The sequence below is a fragment of the Curcuma longa genome, chromosome 11 (genome assembly GCF_044706935.1).
Source record: "Curcuma longa cultivar G26 ecotype Majalengka, Jawa Barat chromosome 11, ITB_CL_G26_1.1, whole genome shotgun sequence".
In the NCBI taxonomy this organism is placed as follows: Eukaryota; Viridiplantae; Streptophyta; class Magnoliopsida; order Zingiberales; family Zingiberaceae; genus Curcuma; species Curcuma longa.
The window spans coordinates 9,602,377-9,619,856 of record NC_133871.1 but is presented as its reverse complement, the minus strand read 5'-3'; the positions used below and the strand labels follow the sequence as shown (position 1 = coordinate 9,619,856).

The window sequence follows — 17,480 nt, the reverse complement described above, 5'->3', positions numbered from 1 at the left end:
CAGGGTGGCAATATGGTAATTAAAGGGAATCATAATTATCTATTCTTATATTTAATAATTAAATTTGAAAATTTGAAATTTATCTTGAAAGAAATAACAGAAAGAGTAGTGGTCTTTTCGCAATATGGTCCGAGGCCCAACTCAGTTAAGCCCGGCTCATTTCTTCGCTTATTTATTATTTCTTGAGATTTGCAAACTCGAATAGGCGAGACCTCTGCTTCGAAATCGATCGCGGAGATAGGCGATCGTCTTCCCATGGCGTCGAAGCACCCTCTCGAATCGCCGGAGTTCGACCAAGCGCCGGCGTCGAAAAGATCCCGTCCGGAGGAGAAGGAAGCTTCCTTGCCTCAGGAACCAAACCGCGCCACAGTTCGGGTCGAGCTCAACCCGGCCGACTGCGACCTAGGTATGCGCTTGCAGGAATGGAATTTCAACTTCGTTGGCTATATTTACGGCGTACTAGGGATCTTGTGCTGTTCTTGTTGTCAGCTGGTTAGATTCCCAACCCTGGCAAAAATTAGTAAAAGTTAACGGATTGTTTCGATGCGCGGCCGACTGCTACCTTGGTTTCTGTTTCTTGCTTGATGTGGTTTCGGGGATGGGGGTTTCAACTTCATTTAGTCTTTCACCGGCGTCTTTTATGGCTGTTTCTCGCTGATTCTTGCTATAATCTGGTTTTGATTGGCAAAGGTATTAAAGCTAGTGAAATTTAACGGTTTTCTTGGTATCCCTGTATGCTTTTTTCCCCGGTGAATTGATCATATTAATTTTCTTTTATAAACAAAAAGATCATAAGAAGCACCTTTACTCACTATACACTTGCTATTGCATTTGCATAAGCTCGTTGGTGAGGATACACACTAGTATCTAAACTATGTGAGTTTCTGAACCGGAGTTCAAACTTCTATCTGATAGTTGTATCTTCCAAGTTTCATTTTATTTCTATTATCTTCTTAGCAGTGAGTCCTGTTTATAGGCATTCTGTTTTGTTGAATAGATATTGAGGTGGAGTCGCAGTCATACCCAGCAGGGGGATTGATTTGATTGGCCTCTGGTGATCAGATGAGAGGTCGGTTTAAATCATCGAACCGAGATGTTGCGTTAGGCACATGATTCTGGGCACTTTTGTCAGTCTGAGTCTCAGTGAGGTGAACCTGATGGGCAACTGTGCAAATGGCTAAGAGAGTAGCTCTAAACCTCCAAAAGATGGGTTCAGGTTCTGTAGGTCATAGTGTCGTCTGTGTCAAATGGTCAGTTTGGCCTTGCCATGCCATGCCAGTGATATATCGCCGCATCATTAATGTTTGGTCAATGTGGTATACCTTAGAGGTGTTCCTTTTATTTCCTGTTGATCATCAAGTGATGAGTCGGTTTGTTTAAGAAGAGGAAGAGGTTCTATGTTACTTGGACACAGTCTGATTAGGGGACCATGGCTCAACTGCTATATTCAGGTCTAGTCCATTTGTGCGCTTCAACATCCACTTCCCTAGTCTGAATATGAAACCTCCTTTTAAAACAGTTGCCTTAAATTGTTCTAGAAGAATATCAAGTAAGTGATCTTGGAAAGGGATAAAAGGTTGGCAACTGTTTAATTTCAGAAACAACAGAAGTCACCATAGACAAGGTTTACCATTCAGAAGCTGACAAACACAATTTTTTTTCCAAAAATATGTATGTTTGACTTGTTCCTTATTACCATTAAGTTTTTAAAAATTTGCAATCTTTAACCTATTTGGTCATAAGTTCTTATTTACTGGTCTGTTGTCAGATTTCAATATCGATGGAAATGGTCTTCAAGGTCATGCACTGCATGAAGAAGGATTTGCATATTGCTGGTCTGGTGCCCGAGCAACTGTTGGAATAACTGGAGGGAAGTATTGTTTTGGCTGCAAGGTGATATCTGACCAGGAAGTTGACATGGCTGATACACCTCCAGATCAACAACATGTATGCCGTGTTGGTATATCAAGGGGAGATGATCTTGTTGGTAGCCTTGGTGAGACGACCCACAGTTTTGGCTTTGGAGGAACTGGTAAATTTTCATATGGAGGGAAGTTCTCAGATTATGGGTCCAAATTTGGCGTAGGTGATACTATAGTTTGCACAGTGGACCTTGAAAAAAAGCCATTGTCTTCAATTGGGTTTTCCAAAAATGGGAAACCATTGGGTGTTGCTATGCATTTTGATGCGAGCTCAATAGGTATTGGTGCATCAGTGATGCCGCCTAGGAGTCGACCATGGGAATCTGCACTTTTCCCCCATGTACTTTTGAAGAACGTTGTGGCTCAGTTGCAGTTTAAGATTGAAGATGGATTGATCCCCGAGGAAGGCTACAAACCTTGGGCTGCTGCTTTTGAGGATGGGAATGCAGTAGTTGGGCCGTCATTCACAAGCCCAAGCACATGCGAGGTGATCATGATGGTTGGTTTACCTGCCTCTGGGAAGACAACATGGGCAGAGAAATGGATGAAGGAGCATCCTGAGAAACGATATGTTCTGCTTGGAACAAATCTTGCATTGGATAAAATGAAGGTCAGTGGTTTAACAGTTTTTATATGTTATGATTCTCATTTTTCTTTCTTAACCTTAATTTCATTTTTTTTATAGTGAGAGAGAGCATTACCTGATGACTATTTTTTTATATCAGGTTCCAGGTCTCATGCGCAAGAATAATTATGGAGAACGCTTTGAACGCCTTATGGATCGAGCAACTGGAATTTTCAACATATTATTATCTAGGGCTGCCAATACAGCACGTAATTATATTCTTGACCAAACAAATGTTTACAAGAGTGCTCGTAATCGTAAACTAAGAGTGTTTGTGAATTACCGCAAGGTAAGTTGAGTTCGGTTATTTTTTATACCAATGCCCATTTTGTGGAGTTAAATTTAGCAGGACAAGAGGTGGCAAAATCTACTAATCTCTATTTCATGATGCTTCTGATGTATCAGATTGCAGTGGTTATTTTTCCTTCACAAGATGATCTCAGACTTCGTGCAGAACGACGTTTTAAAGAGATGGGGAAAGATGTACCTGTTGAAGCGGTAAATGAGATGATAGGTATCCATCATCACACTTCCAAAAAAAGGAAAACTTTTTATCTATTGGTGTAGAACTGAATATGACTTCTGTTTGGACATAATTTTCAGCCAATTATATTTTACCAACAACCAAGAACATGCCTCCTTCAAAGGAGTTATTTGATGAGGTACTTGAAAGATTTATGCATCAAACTTTGCTGAGCTTTCTCATGAAGGTATATTCGTGACATTTTCTTTCCATATTTGAAGGTTATTTTTACAGAATTTGGGAGGGAAGAGGCACAAAGACAATTAGATGAAATGAAACGTGCGCTAGTATCTCCTAGTACGGGTGTAAAGCAAGATCCCCCACATTATTCTCGTGAAAGTTCAGTTCAGTCATTTCCTAGACCTATTCTTAATGTGAAAACTGCTTCAGGTTCCACAATGCATTTTGGAATGAATTTGTTTCTTTTATTTGAATCGATTGATTTTGGTTACTCACTTTTCCTTCAATTTGCGGATGCAGGTATGGGTGTGAACTGGCCAGCTTCCACGCCATCTCCTCCATTATATGATAGCCGAAGTACTTTTCAAGTAAGCGTTTCCATACTGATTTCAACTTAACATGATTGTTTCAGCTGTTCTTTATGCTTGCAACTTAGTGAAGAGTGAGAGAGCCTAGAGTTGCCCTAATTTGGCCTAATATTTATGCTTTTTATTATCTATGTCCTTTTGGTCGTGATCTTTTGATTGAACTAAAATAAATTTGCTTTGTGCTTTGTAGGTTAGTTCTTCATATTCAAGTGTGTATTCAAGTCCTAGCTCCTTTGGAGATCGCCAAATGAGACTGGATTACACTGGTCTGCCGACACAAAGAGACAGCCTGTATACTTCAAGTCATGGAGCTAACTCTAATCCTTATGTGAGATACAGTAATCCAAGCTTTTCTAGCAGGAATGCTTACGAGCAGAGTTTGATGCCTACGGGTGATGCGAGTCCCTATCAGTCATATGATAGAGCTGATACTTTTAGAAGCTCCAGATTAGACAGTCTTGGCTCTTCTAGGAGGCTCGAGTATGAAAATCCAACAATGCCACCCTTGTACAGAAGTCCAGGTGCACAGTTCCAAGACACAAGGGCTCCATATGTCGGTCATCAATCCACAGGATCATTGTCACCACAATGTGAGTTTCGAAGCCGCCCTGCCCAAAGCAGTTATGGTACACCCTTTTGAACTTCCTGGTCTCTCTCTTTGTTATTCATCTGTAGATACTTTCTGCTTTTTGGCTTGAGAAACAACTCAACTGTGAGTAAATGCAGGTCTGACCTATCAATCTCCGCCTCTGAGGCCACCATATCGATATCCTCCGAACCAAATGCGGCCGTCACCTGGCCAATGGTACCAGTAGGTAGGCAGCTTACATGACTCATGTGTCGTATGTTTTATCTTCTTATTTTTGATAGAGAGGCAAAAGTATTCTACGTCTAAACACTGAAACACTCACTCTGTTTCTGGTGTGATCAATGTCTTGAAACACAATTTACCTTGAGTGCTAGATAAAGCTTTCTTGTTCGCTTGGTTGGTGTGTGACATTGTGTTGTGGCTGAAGTTCTCATGATCCCCAGTAGGGCTGCAATTCAGTTGAGCCGAGTTGAGCATGGCTGCAAATCGGTCAAGCTGAACCAAGCATGATGATATTCAAATTTAATTTTATTTGTTAATCTTGCCAAAATTTTGCTCCTGTTTTAACTGGTTTATCTTTATCAAATTAATATTATTACTCATTTTAAAGAATAGTGTTATGAATATACATATATACTATTTTATTTTACTTATTCTTTAATTTAAATTTGTTCCCAAATAAAAGCTTTTTCATGAAAAGTTGACAAATTGAGCTCATTAATTTGTAAGTGGATTGCTTTGATTTCATTCTTTTTCTTCCATCTCGCGTCCATCTATCTTGTTGTACTATGCTTGGAAACCTATTCCACATTAATTCCCTTTCAAGTCCTTCGATCAGGTCCTCTATTTATTATCAAAATAGCGTGGAAGGTAGAACCAATTCAATTCTACTTGGTGGTTGGTCCTATTTATGGCGACCAACATGAAATCTTCAGACTGAAGAAGCATCAGAATATGTGGCAAAGGTACACGCACGTTGATCAGTGATCATGGCTGCTGCAGAATTGCTCGTGAAATATAAGATCTTGGTAATGTGAGTGAAGCTCCTCGTCCTCCGACGCTGCGAAGAATGGCTTCCTCCCTATCGGTTCAGAAGAATTGGTGATGTTGATCTTCGGCAGCATCTTCGCGATCGATTGAGGGGTGCTTGGAGAAGATGACAATGAACCCACTGTTAGATCTACGTCGTTTGACATCTTTGAATCTGTCTTTATTTGCTCCTCCAATTTGGATCCCGCCGTTGCAACTTGAGCCGTTAACTCCGGCGACGACCATTTCCGGCGTTTGCCTCCTAGTTCCTCGCCGGTGAGAATCTGTGTGCCGGCTAAGCTATAGCGGCTTCGGACAATTCTCATTTTAGCAGCAGCATTTGGTTGCCTTTTGCAGGAAACTGTGTTCTTGTTCTCTTGGAAGAGAGCTTTAGGCGTAATGGTTTCAGAGAAATGATCTACCTTTACAGCTTTCTTAGCTCCCGCGGATGGCTGCCGGAGATTGTTCAACGTTTTAGAAGTCTCCGGCGGATGAGATTTTGGGTTCAGGTTGAGTCCCCTTTCTTTGTTCATCCCTTTGTCCTCTTTGATGTGTTCCAGCTTCGTTTCGGTAGCCTTACCCGATCGATCCGGTGCGAGGAAGTTTTGGTGGATCTCGATTGGACTGAGGCTGACGCCTCTTCGATCGATCGCCGGCGACGAGTTCTCCGTCGTTTTCTTCTTCAACGCCGAAGGCCACAGATTCTTCGCCGCGTTCCGGACCTCGATCGGCCTCGCCGGCGTAGCGAGGATCTCGACCGGCCGCGCGCTCGCGCCTCTTCGCCTCATCCCGGAGGCAGCGCTAGTCGGCGCCGGCTCCATCGCCAGGTTCATACGCTTCGAAATAGACGGCGAGCAGGGGTTCTTCCTTGCCACGCTTCCACATCCGCCGCCGCCGCCGCCCTGCTGCTTCAGATCCAAGATCTTGGCGGGCGCGATCCGCCGCTCTGCCTTCCTCAGGCGGAGTGCCTCCAGCCTCGACTGCAACCGCCCGATCTCCTCCTCTATCCGCGCGATCTCGCAGTCAACGGCGCCCTCCTCGACAGCTTCGGCGGCTTTCCTGTGGAATCTGACATCGATGACGGACTTCTCAACAACAGGGCTGCGATTCTCCTTGGACGGGTCGAGAGTTCCACAAAGGTTGGCGGAGATCTGCCTGAGAGGTATCGCCGTCGACGCCTTGGAAGCGGAGGCGCCATCTTCGAAGGCCGCGTTGTTCCAAATCTGGAGGTTAGTGGAATCTGGAAGCTGGAGAAAGCTCATCCTCTTCTGCCTCTTCCTCTTCCTCTTCTTCTTCCTCTTCGATAATTTGCGCGAGAGTAAGAAACCATTTATGCATTTATATAAGAGGAAGAAGCGGCGTCTCGACCGTTGAAATATGAGACGAAATAATAGACGCGTTGGATCGGAGGATGGAGATGCAATTGTGGCCGTCGGATTCCGATAGGCTCCACTAGTGACGCTCCGATGTTATTTAATATTTGTAGATGCCATAGCTAAAACTAATCAATACTCCGGATTTCCCGCTATTTGAATCAGTACGACGAACTCGTTTAAACACCATGATACTGCTGTTTTAAAAAAAGTGAAAGTCAGGGGGCAAAATGGAAATATCTCAATTAATTAATGGATGATGGCAAGCTGTGGTGCATTTATTGGGGGCCCACTAGAAATGGGCTGGGGGCCATTAGGAACCATCAAATGCATGATTGATGGTGCTTAGCTTTTTGGGCAATTTACCCTAAAATTATTCTTATTGTTGGGAAACAAATTTCAAATTCTCTTTATGTAAATTTGATGTTCAATTTGATAAAAATTTATTTGAATTTGTTTAATATATCACAGAGTCAATTAAGTTAAATTAAATGAATAAATTTGACATGTATATGTTTAACTTATTCATTTTAAGTTAAACTTGAAGTAAGTTTGAATAACATAAAGTTGGACTTAGCTATAACCCTACTTAATGGAGCTCTACACATGGTAAGGTAGATTTTACATTTAGACAAATAGAAATGATTTGGTTTATTTTAGAATTAATGGCTAAAATTGAAATGGTTATATTTTGAATTTTAATTTCTAAGGATGCCAAAGTAAAACTCTCTTATTTTATAAGAAAATCTTTCTCGTTATAAGTTTACATTTCTAGTGACGAAGACATAAATGTTTAATGAAAATATACAATATATTTTTGCTTCATATGACTTGGCAGTCATACGACGTCCATTGAATGTCATGTGAATTCACATGGCGATGTATATTTATTTATAATTAATTAATTAGACCCAACATTTTAATGACGAATTGAAAGGGCGCTAAAATTAGAGGAAAGGGGTACTTTTGAAAATAGGGCAGATATTTGACTGAAAATTTTATATTCCTCCGTCGTACGCACGGCAACTAGTCAATTCATGTGTTCCAGAAGCAACCAATTAGAAAATGACACGTGGTAAGCCGATCGTTTCTCTTAAACCCTTATCCACGTGGCATATTCATCAAGTGGATTGGCTAGATCTCATAAGTATCTTGTGAGAATTTTAATGGAATATATCACGAAAGAAATGTTATTCTGCGCGATTCCAATTACGCGATTTGTACGCGCTGTTGACGTGGTTGAGATTTTCTCTTCGCACGTGTGGCAAATAGAATCGTGCTGATTGGAAAAAAAATTGCACTGGTCGAAAAAAAAACTCGATCCCACCGTGCTAATCTTAAATCTCACACTGTGTCTTTGCTATTATACTGCGTTACCGTTCGAGGTTAGGTTTTCCGCCTCCGCCATTGCTCAAGAATCGCGATCCCAAGATTCTAATTCTAAATCGTTTCGTCGTCGCTTTCAGTCAGTGTGATCTCTGCGAGACGTTGTCGTTGCCGTCCCTCATCAAAATCGCATCTCCGCCCCTCCTCGCTCCGACTCTGCTTTGAAGCTAAAAAAAAGATGAGTTTTTAAAAGCTTAGCTTTAAAGCAGAGTCGCGGAGGGACGGAGATGCGATTTAATGAGGGACAGCGATGATAGCATCTTGACGGAGATCACACCAGCTGAAGGTGACAGCAACGTGTACTGTCTGAAGGCGACGACGAAACGATTTAGGATTAGAATCTTAATATCGCGATTCTTGGGGGACGACGGAAGCGGAAAACTTAACCTAGGGCAGCAACACAACGTAATAGCAGAGACGCGAGCGTGGGATTTAGGGTTAGCATAGTGGGATCGAGTTTTTTTTGGCCAGTACGACTCTACTTGCCACGCGCGTGAAGAGAAAATCTCAATCAGGTCAGCAACGCGCACAAGTCACGTAAATGAAATCACATAGGATAACATTTCTGTATATCACGCTACTAAGATTGTTGAGAAACTTGCTTTAGCAATGAATTTGAGTTTAAGTCATTAAATCGGTTCACAAGGAGACCACAAACTCATGGTTAAGCGATCAACGGACTCACGAGTAAGTCTAAAAAAAAAGATAAATCACAGTTAGTCTCATGGACTCAATCCCTAGTGGCTCAGTTCCACAAAAAATTTTCATCGACCACTCGGATAAATCTCAAGCTCATGCACAAATGCACTATTGAGAGGCGAATACATCTCGATCGAATGGATGGCTAGAACAAACCCTCCAAGCTTCCACACACATGCGTGCCCCATTTCTCCTCTGCCACTTCGGAAGAAGACAACGCATGGTTCCACTAAGGCTGCTAAAAGTCAACGTCCACGTCAACGCAAAGGAAGGACCGTTTGTTCGCTTCAGTCTTTTCCACTGAGGTACAGTTCATTGCCTCGGAGAAACGCAATCGAAGAAGCTCGAGAAAGGCAATGGCGAAGTCTCTGCCCATCGCCAAAATCCTCCTCCTTTCCTCTCTGCATTTGCTCCTCTGCGCTTCAGATGACAGGCTGACCCCCGGCCAACTCATGCCTTCCAATGAGACCTTGACCTCCGACGACGGCGCCTTCGTCCTCGGCTTCTTCTCCCCGAGGAGCTCCGGCGGCGACCTCTACCTCGGCGTCTGGTACAACATCCCCCAGATGACCGTCATCTGGGTCGCCAATAGGGAGAGCCCAGTCACTGACCAGCCTGCAGCTCTCCTCTTCTCCGACGACCGCAGCCTCCGCGTCGTCGGCTCGCGCGGGAGCAACTTCACCTTCGGGTCGGCGAACCCACCAGGAGCCGCCACGGCGGCGGTGCTACTCAACACCGGGAACCTAGTTCTCCGAGACGGCAACGGCAGCGTCCTCTGGCAGAGCTTCGATCACCCAACGGACACCTTTCTGCCCGGCATGAGCCTCCGATACGCGTACCGCGACCGCTCGCACACTCGGCTCACCTCGTGGAAGGCCGCCGACGACCCCTCTCAGGGGAACTTCACCTTCGGAATCGACCCGACCACTTCCCTTCAGCTCATGATATGGAGAGGCTCAGAGATCTACTTCCGGAGCCAAGTATGGTCCGGCAACGTGTTCAGCGGCTCGCGCGGCCCGAGCTCCAATTCCGTTATCTACTTCACGATCTTAGCAGACGAAGACGGATTCCTCCTCACACTTAGCGTATCAGACTCGTCGCCCTACACCAGGTACACACTGAACCACACCGGCCAGCTGCAGCTCCTGAGCTGGGACTCCACATCGAAAATATGGAGAACCTTCGCATCTGCACCGACCGGCTGCCAAGTTTACGGATCCTGCGGCGAGTTCGCATACTGCGACGTCAACGGAACAGTGCCGGCGTGCAAGTGCTTGGAAGGGTTCGAGCCGACGTCGAAGACCGCTTGGAGCGGCGGCGACCATTCAGGCGGTTGCTCGAGGACGAGAGCTCTCCGATGCGGCGAGGGGGATGGCTTCCTCCGAGTGGCAGGGATGAAGTTGCCGAACCAGTTTGTGCTCGTGAGGAACAGGATGAACATGAGCGATTGCAGGTCCGAATGCTCGGCCAATTGCTCCTGTCAAGCCTTTGCGTATGCTGATCTGAACGTGGGGAATGCTACCGCCCCAAGGTGTTTGGTTTGGACGGGGAGCTTTGTGGATGCAGAGATGCTAAGGACTGGAGGGGTGGACTTGTATCTCAGGCTCATGAGCTTCAATTCAAGTAAGGTAAACTTTGTGCTTCTTTTCGACGAGTAGTATCTGATGCAACTGAATTGTCATCTTCAATCAGGTGCATCAAGTGGCAAGAGCAGCAGCAGGAGGAAGAAGCTGCTCGTGCTGCCTATTTTAGCAGCAGCCTTTGCTTTGGCCTGCGCCGCCTTTGCAGTGTGGAAGTATGATGAGCAAATAAAAGGCGTGTTCAGGCGATCGAAGAGCGAAGAAGCAGTACGCGATTCGAGCTCGAGTCGAGAGTTTCTGAACAATTTCTCTGGTTCTAAAGAAGTTGTGGAAGGGGAGACAGCAGATCAAGCTCCAGAGCTTCCACTGATCAGCTTTGAGAGCCTGGTTCTTGCCACTGACAACTTCTCTGTTTCATATAAACTTGGAGAAGGAGGCTTTGGCATAGTTTACAAGGTAAAAACAATAATCCTATCTATCCTTTTTAAGTCTTTTATGGTTGAAGTTGAATTTTTTAATCTTGTTTCAGGGCATTCTTCAAGGAGGGCAAGAAATTGCAATTAAAAGACTGATTAGAGGGTCTGGACAAGGATTAGTAGAGTTTAAAAATGAGATTAACTTGATTGCTAGGTTGCAGCATAGGAACCTAGTCAGGCTCCTTGGCTATTGCATTCATGGAGAAGAGAAACTACTAGCTTATGAATACATGCCCAACAAGAGTTTGGACTTCTTCCTTTTCGGTTAGTTAGTTTCCTTGCACTTTGTGATAGTGAACTTCAACTTTAGGATTGTGGATTTAGAGTTTATGAAGTAATTTGAATAGATAAGGCGCGAAAGATGGAGCTCGATTGGGGGAAGAGGTTCAACGTGATCAAAGGAATTGCTCGGGGACTTCTTTATCTTCATCAGGATTCGAGGTTACGGATTGTTCACCGAGATCTTAAGGCGAGCAATATTTTGTTAGACAAGGATATGAACCCTAAGATATCTGATTTTGGAATGGCAAGGATCTTCGGGGGGAACCAGAATGAAGCAAATACAAATCGAGTTGTTGGAACTTAGTAAGTATTACGTGATACAAAATTAAGAAAACATACTCAATGAAAAGAGAAGTTTAATATCAAATGGATGTGATGTTACAGTGGATATATGTCTCCTGAATACGCAATGCAAGGACTCTTTTCTGTGAAATCTGATGTCTATAGTTTCGGAGTATTGCTCTTGGAGATTGTGAGCGGCCTACGAAATAGTAGCTTTCACCTGGTGCTCGACTTCCCCAATCTCTTGGCTTATGTAAGTAAACACTGAAATTTTCATACTCACAAAGTAGAATGCTTGATCTTTTCATACTCAAAAGTTGAAGTGTTTTCAGGCATGGCAACTATGGAATGAAGGGAATGCAAAGGAGTTCATAGATCCTTCTTCCATCACACACTCTTGCTGCCTAGATGAAGCATTAAGGAGCATCCATGTGGGTCTCTTGTGTGTTCAGGACAGCCCGATCGACCGACCAGCAATGTCGTCGGTTGTTTTCATGCTCGAAAACGAAACCACAATCTCTCATACACCTAAAGAGCCAATATTTACCATCCAAAGAGAAAGAAATGATCCATCAGCTGAAAACTTGCAGACTTATTCACTAAACAATATGACCATCACAACAATAGAAGGTCGTTAGAATGCAAATTCTTCTTCTTCTTCATCGTCGTCATCGTCAAGCCATGTATCTTATTTCATATTTTAAGAGTAGAGCTTGATCGTATATATACTTTTTTTGTTTGACTTACTACACTTGTATTTCTGATTTCAAGTGTGAGTAGCAGAGATCAAATCTTTTGCCGCGGTGTATCAAATCTATAGATTATTGGGAAACTATGTTCCAAATTTGTGCTAAAGATCGAAAATTTAACAACAGAGAGATTGAATTTCTAGCAAAAGATCTTTTGATGTAGAGGCTTCAACATCGGAATTCCAGGGAAAGATTGAATCTTTGTCGAAGGAGAGAAAAAGGTGGGATTTTTTTTTTCCGGTGGTGATCGATTACGCTAGATTACTTTGACAGAGGAGAAAAGAAGATTTTCTTTACTGCAGAGAGCTCAATTTCAATTAAACAATGAACATGAAAGTTCCTGGAAAAGATGGGATCCTTGGGGAAAGGAGAAAAAAAAAGGAGTTTTTCCTTCCGAGGAGCTCGATTCTAGCTCTTGAATCCGGCGGGGGAGCCGAAGGTTCGCCGGAAGGCGTCGTCCAGCCAGCGGCGGGGACAGTCCATGAGTTCGGGGCTGAGGCGGAGCATAAGGACGCAAAACTCCCACTGGCTGAGGGCGCCGTCGCCGTCGCCGTCGCCCTCGCGGAGCATGGCGCGGAGGTCGTCGTCGGCGAGAGCGGAGAGGCCGAGCAGCGCTGCGTTGCGCTTGAGACTGTCGAAGGTGATGAGGCCTCGGGCGGGGTCCATGAGGAGGTGGAAGCCGTTGCAGAGCTCCTCCATGAGCCCCTCCTCGCCCAGCTTCTCCGCCATCAGAGGGAGGTGGTCCTCGAACTCCACTGCCTGCCGGCGCCCCGCCATGGAAAGGAATCGTAGTGAGATATGGAATTCAGGAAACTAACGATGGAGAGTGGAAGGGAAAGAGATCAAGGTCGGCTAAATAGGGGAGATGGCACGGAAAGGATGCCTTCGAGGAAATTGACGCCATGAGAGATAGAGAGAGAGATGATGACAGCTGAGAAGATGCAGTGAATGAGCTGGAACTCGAGAGGCGAGACGAAAGAGAGAAGGAAAGGGACCGAAGGAAAGAGCCGGGAGAGGTTTCGAAGAAGGCGACGGTGATTTGTCCCACGTGCATTGCATGCTTAAAATTTCGGACACGACTATCGCGTCGTGAGAGGGGTCGTAACTTGAGTGGTGACCCAGCGTTGTCCTGACGCAGTGGTGACCCAGCGTTGCCTTGACGCAGTCGCACCGTTATAAGGCACGTAACGAGAGAGAGAGAGAGAGAGTGAGAGTGAGAGTGAGAGTGAGAGCGGAGATGAACGGAATGAGAGCCGCCGTGAAGTCCGACGCCCTTGGTGGCTACCGCTCGATCGGCTTGTTCGCAGGCCGTGCGGCGGCAGCGGCCGGCCTAAGGGCGAGCCACCCGGCCATCGCGACCGTATCCGTCGAGGGAGGGCCGTCCATGCCCATTTTCTCTCTCGATAAGGGATCTCAGGAGGCGTCTCCGGTGTTGGACGTTCAGAAGCCGTGGTGGGAGGAGGAGGAGGAGATCGTCGCTCTCGAATTGTTGGATCCAGCCCCAAGGCTCGTCTTCGGGCCGGTTCCGACTCTGGAGGAGGCCAAGGAGGCGACTACCGATCTGGCAGATATCCTCAAGGAGTAAGATTTCTGTTCATTCCCTCTATATTCATGATGCACTACAAGAATTTTTGTATACCGTTTACCTTTTTGCTATCTGCTTAGCTGAATTCTTAAGCTTCCAGTTGAGATTGTGACTTCTGATGATTACTGCCTAGTTCTTACTTCTAGGGTTGATTTCAATACTTAGTATCATTAACCAACTAGGTTTTTAGATGCCGTTAGATATTTTGGTCATGTTTATGAACTAAATGGGGTGACATTGTTAGTGAAGATTATCATATTTTCATGCAAATGACTTTATATTGTTTCACCGAAGAGCCAATTTCATATTATCGTATACACGGATGCAAAATTCTATGAAGGTCCCTTTCATAGATCTCAATGATTGGCGACTTTCGATCTGGTCCTACGGATAGTTTGTTTGGGCTGGTCTCGGACGATTAGGCGAGACGTTGGTTTAGTTGGTGAGCTGAGGTGGGCATCTGCTCCGACGGCTTTAGGTCAGGTGCGTCCTTCCTTCTGCATGTCGCCTTTGGCTCCTGCAAAAAGTCTAATGTTGGAAACCCTCCGATGCTAGGATGCTGACATCGATTCTCTAAGGTTCCAGTTAGTCTGAATTCTAGTGGGGGAAACCTGATATTGCAACTTTTGCAAGCATGCAAATGACAAGGAGGCAGTCCTATAGTGGACTTTTATAGGTTTGGATTAGTAAGGTCAAAGTGTCCTTTGTGTTAGGCTGTTGAAATGATCGAGTGATGCTTAGGAACGGAGGGAGCATCAACATTCTTGTTCAGTCTAGGCATTACATATGATACAAGGGTTGCAATAATTGTAGACATAGCAGGTCATGTCGACGACGTGATCTCACTTTGTAATTAAAGCTTTGGATGTGGAGTATGCCTCAAGGTCATGGATGCCTTATGCCGAAAGAGAGCTACTCCTATTGGTCATCAAGTGCTAGTCGATCGAGTGGGAAGAGATCTTGTGACACTTGGGTGTGGTCCTAACCTTTGTTTCGTTGAGAGTCCATGGCTTGACTGCTTAGTTTGATTCAGGCTAAATTCGTCGGTCTACTTCAAGTGGTCTGGTTGAATTTCCCAGCCACCATGCTCACTGTAGACATTGATTGAAAGCAAAAAAAAATCGTGCATGATTTAAAGAAATGTTACAAATGTGATGCATGTGCATACTTTTAAGAATGATCACACATGAAGGTACAATTTCTCATGATATGAAATCGATTGTGCTTGTGCTCTCTTCTTAGAAATATCTATGAAGGTAGCCTTCATAAAGTTTTAGCCAACACACCACCATCATGTTTATTCGAGAGCAATTAGTTGTAGCTCCAATAGTTGATGAAATGATAGAAAATAGGTTGAGTTGATATTATTATATTCAGAGAGAAAAATAGGTTGAGTCAGTGTTAACATGTTCAAAGACAAGCATTAGATTCTACAGTTGAAATAGTAGAATTATTAGACACAAGGAGTAGAGAGATAACAAATGCATTAGTAAATAAACTATGATTTAATTAATTTAATATCACTAATGATATACTTGTACGTAGAGACTGAGCTCAGTGGATGCATACAATTTATGTAGTTGACACAATATATTTGGGATAATATATGACTTGATGATGATTCACAATCATGTTTATATAGTATACACATGGACTAGGTAGGATACTTACCATCTTGCTATCCTGTTTGCATGTTCTTCATATGTTCGTAAGTCATCATGTTTATATAGTACACACATGGACTAGGTAGAATACTTACCATCTTGCTATCCTGTTTGCATGTTCTTCATAAGTTTGTAAGTCAAGTTACTATAATTGAGGCTTAATTTAGTCCACTTATTAGTGATACTAATTGCAGAACGTATCCTTCTACAATTCTGAGTCATTATTCCACTAAAGTTCCTCATGAGCTTGAAGCTCCAGCAGTTGTTCCATCTATTCCCAGCAATGTTGCTCGAGCATTTGCATGGTTGCAACGAAGCCCTAAAGTCCAGGTCCGTAAAAGTTTACAGTTGTCTTAGAATTTCAAGCAGCACTTATGGTGTGCACATACCAAGTGCAATCGAGTTTCGACTGTATAGTTACTACAAGAGTCAAAGGTGCAAATAATGTTTGTTCAGTATTTATACTTTCTTTATCAACATAAAAGTTTGTTTTTCCTTGCTTTTGCATCTGTTCTCATCAGTTTATGCTGAGTGTGTAGAGACATCATCCAACGATCTGATTCGTTTGAAGTCAACATGTGTTTTTCCAACTTTCAAAGAAAAATTTCCATGTAATCTTGTATGCATAATTATTTTCCTCTTAATAATTACACTTCTTTGATGTCTCTTCCATCAGAATGCGGTAGCTTCAATTGCCGCTGACAAGAATGTTTGGGATGCCGTAATGAACAACCCAAGTGTTGCAGAATTATACAAGACTCACAAGTCAAGTACACTCCCCCACCCTTCTCTTAAAAGATATCTCATCGAAATCAACACTGCCTAATCCATTTTCTCCTTGCAGCCGACTTCCCTCCTGAATCATCATGCTTTGAAACTGAGGTGCCCATGGCTGACCAAGATTGCAAATCTTCTACTGCTGAACCAACTAAAACTTCACCATTCATGGACTTCATCCGTAGGGTGAAAGATAAAATGGTAGAAGTGGTGATCAACATATCCACCTTCATGCAGAAGTTTTTTGATCCTTCAAAGACTGGTGACGAGAAGGATAAATCATTTGTCAACTCCACTTTTGGATCATCTCTTATGGCTCTAGCAATTGCAATAATTCTGATGATCTTGTTTAAGAGAGCATCGCCTGGCATCAGCGTCATCCTCAGCCTCATCAATATATCTCCCTTAAATAAAAAGGTAAATTGACACGCTACAAGTAAAACACACCTTTTCTCTGTGTTTGGATCTGTCGAATCCATATGCTATTCTGAAAAGTTTCATGGCACTGTTGCTGGGTTGAATATGTAAGAATTTATATGGCGTGAATTAAATGTTTAGTTGCCATTGCAAGTATCATAGAACTTGCAATCTATCTAGACCATTTCCTGCATTACATCCTACTCAATTTAAATGGTTAATCTGTCTTATTTTTCATTAAAATTGTATATTTAGTTTTTTTTTGGCTTTTTTGGAAAAAAGGTAATGCTTAACTATAATCTGACCTTTCTTCAACCACCTGTTTGTTATTTCTTTAGTATGTTATATTCATAGACGGTGGTCATATGGTATTGTTGGCGTAATGGTCAGGGATCGATTTCAGAAGGTAATGATTTGGGATTGATTTTGTCATGCGCTTAACGCTTGTGTACTTGAATGAATTTTGAGGTAGCGGATTTATTTATTTTTAGTATGTTATATTCGTATTGGAAAAAAGATCATGTATTTGATTTTTCATATAAAATAGGCACTTTAAAATGATCACTTCTCTTCGTTCCATGTTGCTTTGGCTTTTCTCTAGTGCTGAATTTGTGTATCCCTTCTCTAGTGCTGTATTTACTTAGACACAGTCACAGTAGGGCCAAAAAAGAAAGAAATTAAATAATAAAATTTTATTTTGTTTGAAGAAAACGGATAAATTTAATTTTCTTCATTTTTCTTATTATATTTCAAACCAAATTGAATGTTTTATTTCCCCTTCTCTTCTTTGATCAAATCGTTGCATTTTTTTATTGTTAATTAAATATCTAGATCTTACAAATTCAATTAATTTATATAAAATAGATGATTTTTCTTTTTGATTTATTCATCCATCGAATAAATTTGAAAATGCGTCATCGTAGAGTTTGGAGATTGGAACATTGCAATCCCAGCCGTCGTCTTTCTTTACATAT

The 17,480-nt window shown here is 43.1% G+C and overlaps 5 protein-coding genes across 6 annotated transcripts; 3 read left to right on the top strand and 2 right to left on the bottom strand.

The window, feature by feature from the left end:
* Positions 1 to 205: 205 nt before the first annotated feature.
* On the top strand, positions 206 to 4,601 carry LOC141839749 (uncharacterized). Of its 2 annotated transcripts, none has more exons than XM_074727568.1 (9): positions 206 to 406; positions 1,769 to 2,532; positions 2,648 to 2,836; positions 2,953 to 3,061; positions 3,151 to 3,209; positions 3,292 to 3,460; positions 3,551 to 3,618; positions 3,809 to 4,244; positions 4,345 to 4,601. In XM_074727568.1, exons 1-9 carry the CDS (start codon positions 256 to 258, stop codon positions 4,431 to 4,433), a joined length of 2,034 nt encoding a protein of 677 aa, XP_074583669.1. In that variant the 5' UTR covers positions 206 to 255; the 3' UTR covers positions 4,434 to 4,601. The 2 variants fall into 2 exon arrangements, with proteins under 2 accessions (XP_074583669.1, XP_074583670.1); XM_074727569.1 differs by having other exon boundaries at positions 3,809 to 4,266.
* A 474-nt stretch (positions 4,602 to 5,075) lies between these two features.
* On the bottom strand, positions 5,076 to 6,525 carry LOC141842236 (uncharacterized). Its single transcript, XM_074730454.1, has one exon. The coding sequence runs from the start codon at positions 6,496 to 6,498 to the stop codon at positions 5,188 to 5,190; it is 1,311 nt and encodes a 436-aa protein (XP_074586555.1). The 5' UTR covers positions 6,499 to 6,525; the 3' UTR covers positions 5,076 to 5,187.
* A 2,510-nt stretch (positions 6,526 to 9,035) lies between these two features.
* LOC141842235 (G-type lectin S-receptor-like serine/threonine-protein kinase B120) lies at positions 9,036 to 12,184 on the top strand. The gene is made up of 6 exons (XM_074730453.1): positions 9,036 to 10,317; positions 10,387 to 10,730; positions 10,804 to 11,014; positions 11,098 to 11,335; positions 11,417 to 11,567; positions 11,647 to 12,184. Exons 1-6 carry the CDS (start codon positions 9,051 to 9,053, stop codon positions 11,950 to 11,952), a joined length of 2,517 nt encoding a protein of 838 aa, XP_074586554.1. The 5' UTR covers positions 9,036 to 9,050; the 3' UTR covers positions 11,953 to 12,184.
* A 144-nt stretch (positions 12,185 to 12,328) lies between these two features.
* Positions 12,329 to 12,903, bottom strand: LOC141842237 (calcium-binding protein PBP1-like). The gene has a single exon (XM_074730456.1). It carries the CDS (start codon positions 12,838 to 12,840, stop codon positions 12,472 to 12,474), a length of 369 nt encoding a protein of 122 aa, XP_074586557.1. The 5' UTR covers positions 12,841 to 12,903; the 3' UTR covers positions 12,329 to 12,471.
* Positions 12,904 to 13,280: 377 nt separating this feature from the next.
* Positions 13,281 to 16,702, top strand: LOC141842238 (uncharacterized). Its single transcript, XM_074730457.1, has 4 exons — positions 13,281 to 13,644; positions 15,507 to 15,642; positions 15,989 to 16,082; positions 16,157 to 16,702. Exons 1-4 carry the CDS (start codon positions 13,301 to 13,303, stop codon positions 16,513 to 16,515), a joined length of 933 nt encoding a protein of 310 aa, XP_074586558.1. The 5' UTR covers positions 13,281 to 13,300; the 3' UTR covers positions 16,516 to 16,702.
* Positions 16,703 to 17,480: the final 778 nt, after the last annotated feature.